Genomic DNA, 18,004 nt, shown 5'->3' with positions numbered 1-18,004 from the left:
AGGGAGGTGACATGCTCAAATGGGACGGAGCGACCAATGCGGGGGTTTGTTTGGAGCCCCCCACTCGCTCATCTCCACCTTTATGAGTCATGGGCTACTAATCTGTAAACTGTTTACAGTTTTGGAGCAGGTAGTGACTTCCAGCAGCCCGAGGGGAAACAGACACAGAGATGAGCCAGGCTGAAATGGCAGTAAACACACTCGGTGGAAAGAAATCTGCTGTCCAAAAACACACACACACAGCGCGTTGCCTGCGATGTACGCGCTATACTACTGTATATTTCCCTTATGGTTACCGACAACTGTAAAACATGACAGCACGATGCATCAAGACGCAGACAGGCAGCAGCGTGTCAGGAGGGAGCAGGGTGGAACCGAACAAAGCCTCATTATTATTTTTATTTAACACTGGCCTGTTATGAATGTCAAAACATGACTGAAAATGCTGACTGTGCAGTTAATAAAGGTTTGACTCAGAAACAAATGACTTTTTTTTTCCCCATTTACATTGCCGAAAGAAATTGGGGAGTGCGGCAAATTTGGTGAAGTATGAGCAAGTCGCTGTTCCGCGCAGACACTCATGACGACGCCGGGGGAGGAAATCAACACGACCATGTTCCAGCAGCTAATAAATGCAGGCTACACTATGTTCCTGTTGTTTCACTGGGTAAAGTATAAAAGCAGCTATTTTCTATAGAGGGGATACATTACAATTGTTTCATCTGTACGTGCCAGGACTTGCTCATTGATATCCATAATCTCAAGGGGCCTCATATCAGCGACCAATCTCCAAGCACTTTTTCCACTCAAAAAACATCAAGTGTGCTTTTTAAAAAAAAAAAAAGCATTCAATTGAAATAGCCGCCTTCACCACGAAAAAGCACACCAGGCGGTTAGTTTAGCCTCAGCCCGGGGGGGGGAGAGATTTTAGAAGGCTTTAGGACTTGTGGCCGGCCAGGCTCGTTGATATTGGAGGAGCTGAAGCGTGAAATAAAAGTAAATCGGCAAACTATGGAAGGGGACGTATATCTTCTTGTCTGTGAGGTGAGCGGAGTACAGAAAGTGTATTAAAGCAAGTGGACAACACGCACACACACACACAAGCGCGGGGGCCCTGACACAGTCGGGCTGCACTCCAGCATTTTTCATTTCCAAGTCCAGAGTCCTCCACTGGTCCCCCACCCCTCTCTCTTTCTCCCTCCCTAAAATCAGAATCCTGCTGCACAAACATAAACCCCAACAAAGTGTTTACGCTTAATGCAAGCAAGCAATTTCAAGTGCGCCTCTGCTAGCCTCAGACCTGCTTTAAATAAATATACTTTTTTTTTTTTAAAGGCTGTGAGGTATGTGCATTGAATTGCTTTCCAACGCAAGAGGCAGAGTGAGCGATTTATCAGCATTGCATCACAACACTTACCGGAACCGGCTAGGTGAAAGAAGTACACCGAGATTGCAAATAAACGTAGAACGATAAGACACGGAGTACCGCCCGTCCCGATTTATCCACGTATTCTTTTATTAGAGTCATTTTCTTTTTAGGACAGAAAAACAAAGCAATTGTCTTTGAAGAGCTTTTTTTTTTTTTTTTTACAATCAGGATTATACTCTCAATACTTTTAACTTTAATGCGCAGTGTCTTTAGATTATTATTTTTTTTTTATGCGCCCGGTTGATGAGTCCGACGCGGAGGGAACCAGCGAGTGTTGACAATCTATTCGGATGGCTAGAGGCAGACTTTCTGCAGTTCCTCACGCCAATTAAAATGATGCCAAGGAGGGAAGAGGGCGAATGCTGCTCAGCGCGGGACTGCAAACACACTCATGCATGCAGCAAAAACTTCCAATCCTGAACCTATATTGGCCATAAAGAATTCTGGATAACAAACCTGATAACGACGGGGGTTCCCTTTACTGCACTCGTGGGTTTGAAAACAACAACAAAAAGCCAAAGCGCAGGACATAGAACTAGCCAAAGCCAAGGACAACTGCTAATGCCTGGACGCAGTACATAGTAGAACAAACGCTTTTCACAGTCTGTTGAGGAGACGGAACCGCAGCTTACGCCATTGAGGAATGACGCAAGCAAAAAATAATAAAAATGGAGCTAGGCATTTTGACATGAGGACAACTTGGAAGACAAGCGGCATTCCACTATGAGAATTGCTTCGTAAGATCCCACACGCTGCGATGTGAAACGTACACCGAGCAGTCGGCGTTCAATTCCAATTAAAAGCTTTGTCAGCAATACTGAATCAAATCAAAACAGATCCCAAAAGTAATTACTTTTTGCACCTCTGTTATTTATCTGCACCTCTGTTATTTATCAAAGTGTTTGCTTTGTGAGCACAATAAATGTACAAGACTTCACGCTTTGTGCGATTTGCGCCTTACCCCCAAAAAATAAAGGATGTGGGTGGGATGACGCAATTCTCTTACCTGGGGTTTCCTCGCAGAGCGGCGTGGTGCAAGGCGTTGAAGCCGTTGTTGTTGGTGATGGTGACGTCGGCGCCGGCCTCCAGCAGCACAGACAGCATGTCGTCTCGCTTCTTGCTGATGGCATCGTGCAGGGGTGTGTCGCCCTCAGAATCCTGGAGGGAAAAGGTCGTGTTAAAGGAGACAAATGGAAAATGGCTGGGATACAAATAGTCTCAGTCGTCATGAGAAACATGAAAACCAATACTGGATACCTGGAGGCTTGGGTGGCAGCCAAAGTCCAGCAACGTTTTGACCACCTGCAGGTGTCCCTTGTTGACAGCTATGTGCAATGGCGTCTGCCTGCGCTTGTTTCTGGCGTTCAAGTCGGCGCCGCCCCGCTGCAGTACCTCGATGACTGAACCCTCGTCACCGAAGGCCGCATGGTGCACCGCCCGATCCCCATCTTTGTCCTGAGTACAGTAACGCAAGCAAGATGGAGTGCGACTTAGGGTGAGGAAGGGAAAAAAAAAAGGCTCGAGTGATGCCAACCTCTGCCTCGAGATCAACGCTGTGTTTGAGCAGGAGCTTGAGAACGTCCACGTGACCGTTCTGACTGGCCGCTTGCATCGCAGTGTGTCCAGCGCACTGCCCGTTCACCTGAAACAAACAATCACATTTGGGCTTAAACGTGTCTGGATTTTTGTTCCAACACTCCCAATACTTCATCAGTAGCACATTAAGGGTTTGATCTTTGAATCTTTATTCCATATCAGTGATATTAATACAGAACAGGAAAAAAAAATCCACAACTAAATTGGTATTTCAAGGAGAAATTATATCAAAAAGCCTGAGGCTGCGAGTTAAACCCCGACACATTAAAATGCACAAGCCAGCTGTAGCAAAATGAAATGCCTCGTGGTTATTATTGAGAAATATAATATGAGCATGTACAGCTGGAGATGGGGAAAAAAATGGCTCCCAAAGCGCCAACGTTCAATTCCAACAGCAGCCCGTTTAAGCTGGACCAAAACTATATCTGCAACTTACGTCAACATCGGGTCTTTTCAAAATGTCTTCCACCTTGGCCAGATCTCCGTTGGCTGCCGCCTTGACCAGTTCCTCGTTGATGTCGCCCGACTCCTGTGTCTCAAACAGTTTCTTCAGCAACTGGGAGAGACGCTCTGGATTAACAAAAAAGAAAATAAAAAAAGGGGGGGGGGGTCATCACACAGGGTCACGGTGTCACTGTCATGGCGCACGAGCGGCACTGGCTCAAACCTCCGGAGGCGTTGCTAACGGCGGAGCCTGAGGGAGCAATCTTGGTGACAGCGGCGGGATTGTACGTCCACGACGTCCCGCACACCTCCACCTTCAGGTCACTGTCAGAGTAGATCTGCTGCACGCGGCCCACCTTCCCCAGGGTCTGTTGATGAATGTAGCGACAAAACTCATTAAAATTGTTGTCTTTGGGCTATGCGATATATACATATAGAGAGAGACAGAAAAAGAAAGAGAGCAAGGGGGCCAGAGCGAAAGAATCCGAAGATAATGTAAAAATAAGAGTGGGAGGGGTGACAGTGAAACAAAGCTCACAGCAAAAATAAAACCTGACAAATAACACAATAAAACATCAGGGTATGTTATTATTAAGATGGCAATCCATTATAGCCAAGGATATAAAGAAAAGGGACACATCTCAACGTTGCAAGCTATTCATCATTCGCGTAGCAAGCCTCAGCAGAGTAAAACAATGTCTCAGTTCAGATTAAAGGAGACATTTCGGAGTTAGTCAAGATGCGCGTGCGCTGGTCATCAATAACAATGACTGCTTAGGCTCATTAGCTCGAGACAGGTGGCATCTTGGAGCAGATAAATTGCTTTTAAGTTACATCGCAGATTCTGGATAACTATGTCCCTTTGTGATAAAGGACACAATTGATCATTGATGGAAAAAAATATATAGCATTGGTCTTAATAACAATTAACAGTGCTTATTTTGCAAGTATGCACACATTTTGTCCATATTTAAAATGACACTGATACAAATGTCCTGCCACCTCCAGCACTTAAGACAGGGCTCACCATCTCCGGTCCTCAAGGGCTCTTATCCAGCCTGTTTCAGGGTTAGTGGGGTTGCATCAAAAACAGGCTGGACTTGGTGACCGCTGATTTAAGATGTTGAAAATCCGTGTGCATTTTCCCAAAAGACTTACAGGAAGCATGGCCTCGGCCCACTCCCCGTGGCCTTTTTGTAGCAGCTTGATGCGGTCGATGTCGTAGCAAATCTGAACCAGGTCCCCCACAAGGAATTGCGAGGTGCCTCCCTCCGCTCCAGCGGCCACTTCACCGCTGCGCACCACGTTGGCTTTTGTTAGTACGGCGGGATTGAACGTCCACCTGTGGACAGGAAAATGTATTTGATTCATTTGATTTCTCGCTCTGTCTCGGATAAGAAAAAAAAAAAACGGCATCTGAGCACTCACCTGTTCCCGCTGGGATACTGCACCACAATATCATGATCTTCGTCGATGCCGCACACCGTGCCGGTGGTGGTGAGCGTCTCGAACATGCCGTCGGTCCAGCCGCCATGACCGTGCTGCAGCGACTGGACAATCTCCAGGTCCAAGTCGATGTTGACCAGGTCCCCGATCTGAAGACCGCCGGGGTTCCTGTTGCCATTCTGCTCACCTAGGAAACACAAAAAATGTGAATTGTTTTTTATAATTAAATATAATCACTTCATGCCATACTTAAGGAGAAATAGAGTTAAAGGATGAACTACATGGTACTAAAAACAATAAAACCATATTTACAACATGGACAGAAACATTACACACATTAATTGCATCATTTAATTTTAAGGTCATGTAATTTAGACCACTATGGCATGTGGGGGGCCTAATTAAATCCTTGGAAAACTCATGAAACCAAGCAAAAAGGTGTTGCTACCATCTAGTGGTCATACATGCTAACTACATCTGAAACACTGCCCTTGAATTTGCTGCAGCACAGCAATAGGTGGGAGGTGGTCTGAAGATGGCAATAAAGGGGGGATCAAGTCCAGCTGGCTTACTTACCCAACACAGGACAGTGGTCTCTGTAAAAGGACCCTCCTTTGGCGTCCTGAACACATTTCAGGTCCGACTGCCAGAGACAAGAAGCAAAGGCTCTGTAAGTCAATGGCACGTGTGAGGAGTTGCAGCACCGGTAGAGCATGAAGAATAAAAACACAGAACGTGGACACTTAAGCGGCCCCTGCGAGAGTGTGTTTGCTCAGAGGAACAATATCAGCAACGTGGTGGAGAAGGTGAGGTGACAAAACACTATGTCGCAGCACAATGTGCATCTGTGGCAGAGTTCAAGGGAAGACGCATTCCTCTCATGATCAAGCCAATGGGACGCTTATTATCTTATAACTGTGTTAACAGCGACTTTATATAGTGACAAAAAATAGGACTCAATAAGGCTTGTTAAAAGGAGTAGTAGTAATTCTACCCTTAATGATCAAGTTTGGCCCTGGAACGCTCAGAACAGAGTATGTTCAACTTTAGAAGTCCCACTGTATTACTAAACAAAGCCAAATTCCACCAATGAGCCGAAGTGTGCTTTTAATCAGAGACGCGCGTGTAGACACACCCGCAATGACTTCGCCCCCTCCCTTAAGGATGACCCCCATGTTCACCCCCCCCCGTCCCTAAAAGGCAGATTGCCTTTATTATGTAGATGGATTCCATCTCCAGCTGCTTGTACATTCAATGGAAGCCGAGCGCAGCGTGGCTCTCACAAAAAGAAAAGAAAAGAATAAAAAAAACAGACCCTCCACCCCGCGGCCAAACACAAAAGCCACCTGACAGCTGATGTATTGGAGGACGCCGTGGGTGAGCTCACCATTCCCTCAAAACCGACACGGTACAGGTTCTTGGCCCCGTTGTCCCAAAGCACGTAGGCGGCACTATGAGGGCTGGCTGCGCTCCAGTCTTGAATCTCCGTCACCTGTTTTGAAAAAAAAGAGGAACAGTCATTCTTGGAAGTCCTCATTTTTGTATGGTTGTAAAAACATGCCGCTTTTTTTGTTTCCTGAAAAGAAATGGTCAATTTTAGTGATTGAAAGATGACCAACTCCGACCTCACGGATGGATCGTGGTAGTACACTACCTAACAGGGCAAAGAAAGTGAGCACCAAAGTAAATTAATGTATTCATTAAAACTAAGTAAATTGCAGTCACCTATTTATTCCCGCAGAGTTAATTGATTAATGGGTCTTTAGGCTACTCAAAAAGTACATCTAAACATTAGGACATGCCGTAATGGTTTTTGGGTGGAGCACGATAACTGCTGGCGGCGTCATAAAACAGTGATGAGATGTGCCATTAAATAACAGCAAAATGAAGTCTTAAATTGCCGAGAGGGGCTCTTTAAATATGCCGGCGACTGCGGCCGAGTCAATGTCAGTGTGTAGTGCGGACACTGGACAACAAGTGCAGCCTTCATCTGTCAACGAAATGGCTTCATAATGACTTTTATGCGCCGCATTAGTCAGGATTCATATCAATCAGCAAGATGAAATTTCTCATTGGAGTTACTTGCCATGAAAGGATGGATGGCCTCCTTTCAATGTATTTGCGTAGCTTAACACATTGGAAACAGACAAAAATAGAAAGTCCTGCTTTAAGTGTTGCATTGACAAAGGTACGGTGACGTGTTTCCACTATGTGGACGGCGCTGACGTCATTTTGGCTGCATGTCGTTGATTGGCCATTACCTTTCCTCGCCTTCCGTTGCCTCCATCCTGATCTTCCCACTGCCAGTCCACGCCTCGCACTACCCGGCCTCCGGTGAAGATGCCTCTGGCGGTGATTTTCTTTGATTTGCGCCTCGACTCTAGGAGAACTCTGCTCACACCAAAACAAAAGACCCATTGAGTCATTCGGGCCTCATGTCAAAACTTTTATTTTTATTATTAGATGAGGGAAAAAAATAGTATGTTATATACTTGATTTTATTGCACAACTAAGGAGGCACAAAACATCTATTAACTGATAAATTATTAATACAAATAATTATTTACAATAATAATCAGGGAAGTTTAAGTCCAAAGTAGTCATAGTGCATTAAAAAAAAAAAAGGTAAAACAACTAGAAATGGCAGCTGGACAGTGGCGGACCACCACCATGAACCATGCCCTCCTCAGAATGGCCTGAAAGAATTTTAATGTGGTGTAACGACACCCCCAACCCCCCCCATCTCATTGGCAGACAAGTGTGATCTTTGGAGGGGGGGGGGGGGGGCGACCGCCGCAGCCATTATGCTGTGCACGCCGTCTGTCCCGAGGGGGAAATGAAGTTGTATGCGCTTCAAAAGGCCGCCGTCTGTTAGGCCATGTGTTCTTCTGTGTTGGGATGTCGGCGTGATATAAAAGCAGCATCCAACACAATTTCAGGCAAGGAAAGCGACTCAACCAGAGTTCCGGCGGCCATTTTGCTACTTGTTGTCGACTGAAAATGACATCACAGACGCTCACAGCTTTTGTTGTCTCATAGCAGCTCACTTTTTTTCCACAGCCTGGGTTTTGCTCGTGCAAGTACTGACCCTGGTAGTCACGGTAACAGAAACCAGACACGCCATTGGCCCAGAAGTATATGGTTATGTGGTCACTTACTTCCATTACAAAACATCTGCTAATTTCATTGAAATAATAAATAGCACCCAGTTAAAACTGTGTGTGTGTGTGTGTGTCGGGGTCCAAATTTCTCATTGGAGTTACTTGCCATGACAAGCATTGTTTTGAAATGAGAAGTCAACCAGCGTCAGCGCTTCCACGAAGCGATTCCACCATAGATGGGAATCGCCGCCTTAATATTACGTCCAACAAGATTTAAGCGAGGCGAGTTTGTTGCCTGGCAACTGGTGGCTGGGAGCACCTGGATAGATTGCGTGTGCCTGCGAGGAAGGGCGCACTCAAAATTAAATAAATACTTATTTTAAATAAATAAAAAAAAAAAAAAGACTAAAAGGGAGGGCGTCACAAAAGACTTCAATCGTAACCCAATCCTTTGTGGCTTTTTTCTTTCAAAGCGCAGTCATCTTAACTAACCTTTCGCTGCCCGGGGTGGTGATCCTGTAGAAGCGGTGTCTCAGGTGATGTTTGTCGCCATGGTAACAGGTTGTGCAGAGGTCATAATTGGTGCACTCAGCACATTTCCAACGAATTCCAATGATGGGCTGCTGACGGCAGGTGTCACACATTGTTCCGTCATGCTTGATGCCTACAGGCCAAGGAGGAGTGTCGACGAGTTAAGTGGTTGCGAGTCACTGCACGTGAACATCACTGAACAGTTTTCACACAACCCTCCAAAAAAAAGACAAATGTCATAAGAATCGCAGAATGTTGAATTGGCACGTATCTCACTCTACCTCATTTCATATTTGGTGCATACTGATTTGATTTTATACATCTTCCATCACCAGAGGAAGTTTGATCAGCTTTCAGTGAACAAAGGAGTTTGATCTTCTGCGAAGCGTGTCATGCCATGGGTCATGCTAGACAAGTACAGTAATGAAGTGGACCTGTCTTGACAGTTAATTAAGATTTCATCATGATCGCAATTAATTCATACAAATTAAATGGAGCTCAAAGGGAAATGTTGAGCAAAAATAAATAAAAAATAGGCCGGTACAAACTTCCTTTTAGGATGAACGCCTGCATCTTTCTAGGCCCAGTAAACAAAACAACTATTCGCAGAATTTATTAAATCGAACATCACTTCAAGTGGTGGTTGTGTACTACAGTTTCAAGACTAACTTACCCGTGGGAGCACTGTCTAATATCCTCACGTCGTATGCTCCAGAGCAACGGTAATTCGCAGCGGTGCCGTTATCCCAGACGACCACCACCTCCTCGGGACTTTCAAAACTCCTGACGGTGCCGACATGTCCCTCTCCGCCGTCCTGCTTACCCCACTTCCAGTCGGGTCCCCGAACCACTCTCGCTCCGACTCCTTCCATCATGGCTCGGTTGTTCCTACCGGTAGTCATTTAAGAAACGAAGAGCGGGGGGAATTGGCCCCAACAATCTTTTTGAGAGTTAGCGAGCTAGCTGTGCGAGCTGGCAACAAGGCGGCGGGCAGTTTTTGAATGCAAGTCCGTAACAGAAGCCGCACAGCCCCGCAAAGCTAGCCCCGCTACCTTCTGAAGAAGATGGACTCTTCTTTGGCAAAGAAGCGCTGCATTCGTCGAGCCCCTGGAAAACGGGAGAGTAATTACGCGGAGAGCTGGCGAAGCGACGACATTGTTTGCTTAGCTGACCCTCGTCGCCTCAAGAATGCTAACCTCTTAAACTTAGCAAGCTAAAACCGAGCTAAAGCTAAGCTAGCAGGATAAAGCCCTTACTCAAGCCAAGTCTTATTTTCGCTCCTTTTGGGGGGCCCCAAGTGCACCGTGCGGATGCATAAGATTCACCTCAAGGTGTGGGCTTTGTCGGCCCGGAGATGGTTCTCCGCCTTCTGTTCTCCTCTCCCTACCCCCCCTGCTGGAGTCAAGTCAGAATAAACCCGCCGCCATTATTGTCAATCATCATCGCTCCCTCCGAGTGGCCAGACGAGCAACAACAACCAGCTTGGCGGAGATGCACGGAAAAGCACGAAGGCGGCACGAGCGTTTAGTGAACGGCGACGAAGCGCGCTCGCGCAGCCGCACTGAACTATCTCCGTCCAGCACAATGCGACGTGTTCGTCACAAGCACAGAGCGTACCTGGACACAGTATTCTAAATTTATAGATAGATATAAATAATATTATAAATTATAATTATTCATATAAAATATTTCAATATATTTTTTAGAAATGATGGTGATTGGCTGTCCTGGTTTAGAATTAGCCTGTAATACTTTTAAATAGTGTAAATTACGACATGATACAGTATTCCATTGTCATGTCATCCTGGTGCGTACAATAGGCGTGTTTAATTAACACACACTAATTGCCACATACGTTGGTACAGCCCTTGGGCACTCTGTTGGTTCCAAAGCTTGCCCCCCTTGAGGGTGTTTATAATTGACACGCATGATGACTACTAATTCAGTTTCAATCACTTAGCAACACATAAAGTACGTTACATACAAGCTTATGTGTTTTAATGAATATTTTAAGCAGCCAACATTTTAATATTCCTCATAGCTATATGCAAGTTAGAGAACTTAATGTGTTTTGAAACTGATATTAAAGTAAAAACACAATTTGAAGATACCTGTCTGACAGGAAATGTCAGTCGTTAGCCATAATGCTTTTATGCACTTCACGAACTTGGTGTGTGTGCTGTCTACTTACTGTCATTTATTGAATTTTCTTTTTGTACTGAACAGCGGGACCCTAAAGTGCGTCAGGCTTATTCTAAAAATAGCTCACCAGTGAGACACTATTATTTGGAGAGATAAAAAAAACTAATTTGTGGCCCCTGTTCTAATACTCTATATTACTTGAGTACAATTGTTTGCTTCCCTTCTTGCCAAGACCCGTTTGCTTCAATGACGTTTCTAAATAAGTGTGGATGTGTGACTGCTTGTTTTGCGACTGACGACCAGTTCAAGGCTCCATCTTACTTATCTCTGGAAAATGGACTACAGAGTCGTCCCTGTTAATGCACTCATTCCTTGCATTATTGCATTATCTGGCGAAATAGCGCCACCGCCCGCCCGGAAAGCTTAGCACATGCATCCGGCACTGCATGCCCTTCTCTCCACCCTCATCGGGTCCCCTTGACTGTCTCCTTCAGTGCAAGCGGCGCAGTGAGCGCGCGCGCGCTCTCACTCACACCCAGACTGTCTGACTGGCGAACCACACCGGCCGCTGTCCTCGCAGCCCACCCTTTCTAGAATCGAGGCGCCTTGCAATGCTCTCGCCGCAGTTGAATTTGGACATTTTGACGCGGGACCTGTCTCATTATCTGGAAAACCAAGTGAAAGTTGGTCTGCTGGGCTCAGGAGTGGGGCTCTCTCTGGTGCTCGGCTTCAGCGCGGCGTACACCTGCTACTACCTCATCTCGGTGGCCAAGGTAAAGCCGTGCTGGGCGTTTATTATTCTTATGAATTAATATGGAGGATTTATACGCGAATGTGATGTTGCAGCCGTGTGGTCGGAATGCCGCTCGACGAATTGTCTGCCGGTAAAACGAGCCGCTGCATTTTTAAGCCATTAATTGCACACACACATTTGACAATCCCATGCGTAAAATCTTTGTTCTGTACATCACGTGTGTATTGCGTTTGCAAACTCACGCACATATACAGTCACTCACATACACACACATTCATGCAATCAATGTCAAGGCATTTACACTTCACTGCATGTCTCAATACTGTAAAGCTAGAAGTGCTCAAGTGCGCCCCCCGGTGTACTTTTTTTTAAATTCATTTGTATTATTACAGTGCAAGTCCGAGTTTGAGTGGTGGGTCTCAAACTTTTTACACTAAATAATACCTGAAAATAGTCAACAAGTTACAATTTAATTTATGTATGCATCATATGAATGCATGTTTTTTTGTAGAAGCCGCAGCTCATTTCAGGAGGCAAGAAGTTCTACCAGTTCCTGCGCGAGCAATGTCCCATCGTGTCGGAGACCTATTACCCCACCTTTTGGTGCTGGGAGAGCCGCATCCAGACGCTGCTCAGACCCTTTGTCACGGCCAAGCCCGGAGTGGCCTACAGGAAGTGAGTCCTAATACAGCTTTGAATCGAACGCAAGAAACGGATCACAGATTTGGGCTCAGAGTTGGGTTGCACTACGAGCCATTCTGCCTGTATTTTCTGTTTCGCAACTAATCCCAGTGCTGACCTGAAGCAACTCTGCAAAGCTCAGAGGACAAAAGCAACCACGTGCGCCTCCACTCCCTATAAGTGTGCAAAAATACTTGAAAACAAAAACTGCCTCACACCCTCAGAATGGTAAAAAAAGAGGTCAAAGTTGTATCAGCATAGACTACTCACTATAGTGCTTAGTGTAAAGGTTTTACATATGGACAAGTCGTCCTCTTAGTACCATCGTCGATATTACAAGGACATCTGCGGCGGTAATGCACATTGTTTCCATCCTAGTGCTATTATTAAAAGCGACAGCCACATTTGCTGGAGTTATGTCTCGGAATAGCGCCGTCCCCCCCACCCCCCTTCCTTGAATGATGAAGTTGTTAAGGGTTAACCCGAGGACAAAGAGCGTGAGCAAAGTGTTTTGTCTTTGGTAGTGCAGGTGAAACAACGCAGAGGATGAGCACCCTCCCCCTTCCCTCCCTCCTCCGCTCGATCTCTTTGGCTTGGTGCATATTTCACGGAGCTTCTGTAATTTCATGCTCCCTCTGCTAAAGGTGTAATGTACTTAGGCCAAGGTGGACGGAGGGAGCGGAGTGGGGATTGATGGAGCGTATAAGAATCAGCTAGCACATTAGCCACCTGTCAGCAAAGGTTCTGCTCCCTCATCCACCGTAATTAATTCACCAGCAAAATCACTTGCCCTACACAAGAACTGAGTACTTTTAAAGGCCAAACAGAACCTTATCTTCCCGCCACATTCCTGGTGCTTTAGAGCGCCTCGTCGTTGGCCGAGCGTGTGCACGTCATGCAGACGAAGGAGGATGTGCAAGAAGGCAATGGAGCTTTCCACAATGTTGACCGTTGTGCCGCCTCTCTCCGCAGTGAGCTGATTAAGGCGGCGGATGGAGGACAGATCTCCTTGGATTGGTTGGACAACGATGACAGCCTGGCTCACCCCGACCCCGCCTCCAGACCCACCGTCCTCCTCCTCCCGGGGCTGACCGGCACCAGCCGAGAATCCTACATCCTGCACATGGTCGAGCAGAGCCGGGATCTGGGCTATAGGTGGGCGCTCTTGGTCTCATTTGCAAGAAGTAAAAAGTAGGCAAGCTACGCCTCGTTTCATTTATTTAGGCTGTAGATGTTCTGTCCAGAGTACACCCGAATGAATCTTTTAGGAGCCCATGTCACATTGAGCATTTGGTAGGGTGCTAAATGACCACAGCAGAGTCCTAACAGACATTGCCGCATGCTGTGACATGTCACAGTGACACAAAGACAATCCATAACCGTAAATCTCAAGTCTCTTTGACGTACCAGAGTTGTAAGAGCAGATCAAGTCGGCATTTGACTTTCACATAGATCCAACCTGCAACTTTTTAACAGCTTAAGTGAATGACCCCAATCATTTTCTCACAGACAACTGACAACATTTTCTTAACCCAAGAGCTGCCAATTATCAACCTTTACATAGAACCCAGCAGAATTAATTGATCATAATTACTAGATGACATGTCTGCGTGAGCTATATAATGGTTTTGCATTACAATGCAAAAGCACACACTGTCCTGCCTTGCAAAGTAAAAGCCAGCATTTTTCTCTGTCCAAACGTTTTTGCAGGTTCTCCGTGTAAAACAGCCTCTGGGTATTTTTGGCGACAGGCACAAATAATGCAATGTTAAGAGCTGATTTTGCCACATTTGGGAAGCTTGGTGAACTCAGCATCTTGCTCCCCTCAATGTGTGTGTGTGTGTGTGTTTCATTTAATGACTTGCAGCTTATCCTGCCACAAGCTGTGCAGCTATAAGCCCAGAGCAGATTCTGAGTGCATGCTGCAGTATGTTTTTAAACAACACCCCCCCCCCTCCCACCTCTTTGCTCTTGTCTACAAGCCCCACCCCTGCTGCTGAGTTGCTTTTCCGCAGATCCGCCACATAATAGATGACGGTGCTGATGCTGCTCGTGTACCATACGAGCAAACGAGGACTATTTCTATTTATAAGTCGTGTTTTTGCTTGTGAAACAAATGACGGTTAGAGAATTCAGTTCAACAAAATCGATTCAAGAGCCTCTGACGTGCCGAATTTCAAGTGAATGAAAGGAGCCATTTTGGCCATGATTGAATTTGGCTGTGACCACTCCCACAGCGGCGGATCCCTCCCTCTGGCCTCGTCTGTGAAAAATAGCCGATGTCTCCTTTAACAGAACTAAAAAAAAAGTCTTTTGTGTGTTTCAGAGCTGTGGTTTTCAACAACAGAGGTGTGTCGGGGGAAACTCTGCTGGTAAGACTCCAAAATTGGGTCACAGTTTACATGTGTATCTCTCGTCAGATCGTTGTCAATGTTTGTCAAGAGACAAAGTTGTCGCGACTGATGAGGATTATGTCCAATTGAATCATGGCTTTACTGTTCTAATACTAATAATCATTTTGAATACTGTTCTCTTTGGCTACATGAACCAAAGAGTACTGCTTGCCAAGTCACGATGAAGCCAGGGTTCAGGAAGTTCACTCCATTTTATTACCTCGGCACCGTTTCAATCGGCCCGACTGGGGGTCTTTGTCCTTTGTTTCAATTGGTAATTGTACCACGTTCGCCGGACATGATTTAGCATTCATATACGCTCTCGTGCATGTTTTCTGTGCTAGTGTGAGCGCCATTGTGCTTTGTTTAAATGAAACGGGCTTTTCCAATGACCCCGTTGAGACCCCACCGGGGCCTATTTCAAGGCCGGCCTTTGCATTATAATTAAGTAAAAACAATTGAAAATAATTAACCTCCAAAATTTGGTGTCTCAGCAACCCATGCTTGAAATGAAACCGGAGGTCGGCCATTTTGGATCAATTCCACGGCTCGTATTTCAGTGAAAACCATCACAGAGGCGTTAGCTTCTTTTCCTTATCCATTATGTTTCAGTGCCTCGGTAAGTGTTGCTGTTTTGCCTAGCAACAGAGTTCAAATGGGCTCACCAGTTACATCATTCATTCCGGTATATTTCTGCACTAAAGTAATGACCCGCAAAAGGGAGGCTTGAGGAGTTTGCTTGATATTCTGCTTGAATTTTCATGACGGGCCCTGAGAACCTGGCAAGTCAGCGGCGTCGGGAGAATTGGGAATGAATGAACGCTTTACAACGTGACGTAACCTGAGCTGTCTGACAAAGCAAAATACAAAAAGAATGCTGCCATTGTCGTTGAACCCACTTTGTAGTCAAGATAAAAGAATGGAAAGGAGTGAAAACAATGTGAGGATGTTACGTTTGACTCAGATATTCAAATTGCCCATGTTGTCGTTCCAGACGCCTCGGACTTACTGCGCCGCCAACACGGAGGACCTGGAGATGGTCATCGAGCACATCCACACGAGCTACCGTACGGCACCCATCATGGCGGCGGGAGTGTCCATGGGCGGGTAATGAAGCCACTTGCTTCATTCAATGACAAATGTTGACAAGTGAAAGCGGCCGTCGGAGGGGACGGGGATTAGAACGCGATTAACATTAATACCTCAACATAACAAAAATCCAGTGCACTCACGTTTATTAATTTTGTCCGGTTCGTCATCCGCTTTGGCTAAGTCTGAGACATGAGAGGATTCCTCCTTCCCTGACCGTATTTTTTATTGGATTTTTTTGGAAATGTCCCCCCCCCCAGTATGATGCTGGTCAACTACTTGGGGCGAAAGGGCCAGGAGACGTGCCTGAGAGGGGTGGTGGTCTTCTCGGCCGGCTGGGACGTGTTTGAGTGCACGGCATCACTGGAAAAGCCGCTGGACCGCTTCCTTTTCAACTCCTACCTCACCAGCTGCCTGCAAGCCTCGGTGCACAGGTCAGCGGCCAGGGGCCAAAGGGGGATTAGCGTGACCGCTAGCTGTCTGCTAATGCTATGAGGGAGGCTTGAGTGGTTTTAGCAGTCTGGAGATTAAATTGGAAATGCCCATCATATTTTTTTTTTTGCTTTGGATGTTCCTTCAAATTTGTGACTGCAGGTTCACAAAAGTAGCGAGTTATTTTTTCATGTTAAAGTTGTAATAGGTAGATGATCTTAATGATGTTAATAATTGCATAGCTTTATGTCGTCATCTTGAAGAATCTTTTATACTCATCTTTTCATCTCCTGCATGTCATATAATGTGCATTTTATTCATTTATAACTAATGAATTGTATGCAAAAGTTATACATTCTGCATATCTGCCCCCCCAGACACAGACCAGTGCTTGAAAAGTGTTACGACATTGACCACGTTATGAAGGTAGGAAATTTTTCGCACTCCATTTTACCACTTTGCCGGTAAAAAATGTTTGTTTCTGACTTTTTCACGTTGTTGTGCGGAGAGGGCAAAGTGAGTGAAATTCTGGATTACGCTTGTATAAGAGGCTCAACTGACCCCATTTCCGTCACAGGCCAAGACCATCCGAGAGTTCGACGAGAGGTTCACGTCCATCATGTTCGGTTATGCCACCAACGACGACTACTATCACGACGCCAGTCCCGTCCACAGGCTGAAGTCGGTGCAGGTGCCCATGCTGTGCCTCAACGCTGCCGACGACGTCTTTTCCCCGTCGCACGGTAAGAGGCTTTATATAATTTTTTATGTTGTCTCATTTAACTGTGCCACCAAAATGCATAGAAATGAGAATGATTTTGTTGTTGTGGTGTTTGTCAGCCATCCCTGTGGAGGCAGTGAAGCAAAACCCCAACCTGGCCATGCTCATTACCTGCCACGGCGGCCATATTGGCTTCCTGGAGGGCCTGTGGCCAAGGCGGAGCACCTACATGGACCGCGTCTTCCGCCAGTTTGCCCGTGCCGTCATCGAACAAGGCGGCCGACTCAAAGACCTCTCCTGAAAGTGCCCCCCCCCTCTATGTTCCATCCTCGCCGCATTCCGTCCATCCTTCCATTCCATTTCCATTGACCTGCTTATATTTTCCTCGTCCATCCATCCCGATTTCCCTGCACAGGCAAAAACAACAACATTGTTCTGGTTTGAAGGGCATCATTTGATTTATTTCTTCCTCCATACAATCATTGATTGTGACATTAATAACAACCCTTTTGTTTAGAACAATGTTGAACATGACGATACGTCCTTTTCACATTCATCAGTGGGATGTTAGCCCTCAGGGATTATTTTTTTTTGGGGTCTCTGTGGATTATTTTAAAATCACCGCTTTCATTTGAAGGGCCGAGTTTGGGCATTTTGAGGATTTTTTTTTTCCAAAGCTTAAAAACCCAAGATTGCTTTGATTATTACTGACTACACAAAGCTTAAGTCCATTTCAGTGCGTGTCACCAACTTTGCACAGATTCATTGAATGTGTACTTTGATAAACTTATGTCGAGTTTTTTATGTATTCTAGTGTTGTGCCACTGAAAAAAAGAAACTATAGTCACTTTAAAACAGATCCTTAAACAAATTCCTTTATTCGAACATACGTATTTATTTTTTGTTACACCCCTGGTGCATTTTTGGAAAGTATGCTGATTTTTATTCCTTTTTTTTAATTTGTTTTATTCTAAATGAATTATAAAGTCAATTATAGATGATATGAATTTTATTTATTTTTGAGGGTCAATGATAGTGAAATTCTCACCGACCTTTCCCACATCTGTGCTAATCCACTTCCATCAAGAAATGCATGAGCAAACATTTTGTGATTTCATTTTCCCTTCCATGACAACGTTCGGCAATAAGAATTGAAAACAAAAGTGACTCGTAGATGCACGTCATCGACAATGAGTGTAATAAGCGCCGTTTAATAAATGGTTCAAGAGTCTCCATCCATTTGTT

The 18,004-nt window shown here is 45.5% G+C and overlaps 2 protein-coding genes across 9 annotated transcripts in view; one reads left to right on the top strand and one right to left on the bottom strand.

The window, feature by feature from the left end:
- Nucleotides 1-10,032, bottom strand: part of mib1 (MIB E3 ubiquitin protein ligase 1) — a 29,615-nt gene extending 19,583 nt beyond the window's left edge. The window contains exons 1-14 of one of the 8 annotated variants that reach the window (XM_061294469.1): nucleotides 9,873-10,032; nucleotides 9,600-9,654; nucleotides 9,221-9,435; nucleotides 8,509-8,680; nucleotides 7,177-7,306; nucleotides 6,303-6,407; nucleotides 5,492-5,558; nucleotides 4,898-5,102; nucleotides 4,628-4,811; nucleotides 3,693-3,837; nucleotides 3,462-3,595; nucleotides 2,964-3,071; nucleotides 2,687-2,884; nucleotides 2,436-2,587 (exon numbers count right to left, since the gene is read on the bottom strand). In XM_061294469.1, the coding sequence (XP_061150453.1) occupies nucleotides 2,436-2,587; nucleotides 2,687-2,884; nucleotides 2,964-3,071; nucleotides 3,462-3,595; nucleotides 3,693-3,837; nucleotides 4,628-4,811; nucleotides 4,898-5,102; nucleotides 5,492-5,558; nucleotides 6,303-6,407; nucleotides 7,177-7,306; nucleotides 8,509-8,680; nucleotides 9,221-9,435; nucleotides 9,600-9,643 (1,859 nt within the window). In that variant the 5' untranslated portion in view covers nucleotides 9,644-9,654; nucleotides 9,873-10,032. Of the gene's footprint in view, nucleotides 1-2,435; nucleotides 2,588-2,686; nucleotides 2,885-2,963; nucleotides 3,072-3,461; nucleotides 3,596-3,692; nucleotides 3,838-4,627; nucleotides 4,812-4,897; nucleotides 5,103-5,491; nucleotides 5,559-6,302; nucleotides 6,408-7,176; nucleotides 7,307-8,508; nucleotides 8,681-9,220 lie in introns of all 8 variants that reach the window. The other 7 variants (XM_061294468.1, XM_061294470.1, XM_061294467.1 and 4 more) reach the window with 7 other exon arrangements.
- A 1,139-nt stretch (nucleotides 10,033-11,171) lies between these two features.
- On the top strand, nucleotides 11,172-17,994 carry abhd3 (abhydrolase domain containing 3, phospholipase). Its single transcript, XM_061294583.1, has 9 exons — nucleotides 11,172-11,462; nucleotides 11,955-12,118; nucleotides 13,097-13,279; nucleotides 14,451-14,496; nucleotides 15,512-15,624; nucleotides 15,867-16,040; nucleotides 16,416-16,464; nucleotides 16,616-16,781; nucleotides 16,879-17,994. Exons 1-9 carry the CDS (start codon nucleotides 11,301-11,303, stop codon nucleotides 17,058-17,060), a joined length of 1,239 nt encoding a protein of 412 aa, XP_061150567.1. The 5' UTR covers nucleotides 11,172-11,300; the 3' UTR covers nucleotides 17,061-17,994.
- Nucleotides 17,995-18,004: the final 10 nt, after the last annotated feature.

The sequence above is a fragment of the Syngnathus typhle genome, linkage group LG13 (genome assembly GCF_033458585.1).
Source record: "Syngnathus typhle isolate RoL2023-S1 ecotype Sweden linkage group LG13, RoL_Styp_1.0, whole genome shotgun sequence".
Classification (NCBI taxonomy): Eukaryota; Metazoa; Chordata; class Actinopteri; order Syngnathiformes; family Syngnathidae; genus Syngnathus; species Syngnathus typhle.
The sequence above is the reverse complement of the archived record's forward strand: the minus strand, read 5'-3'. Positions and strand labels throughout refer to the sequence as shown.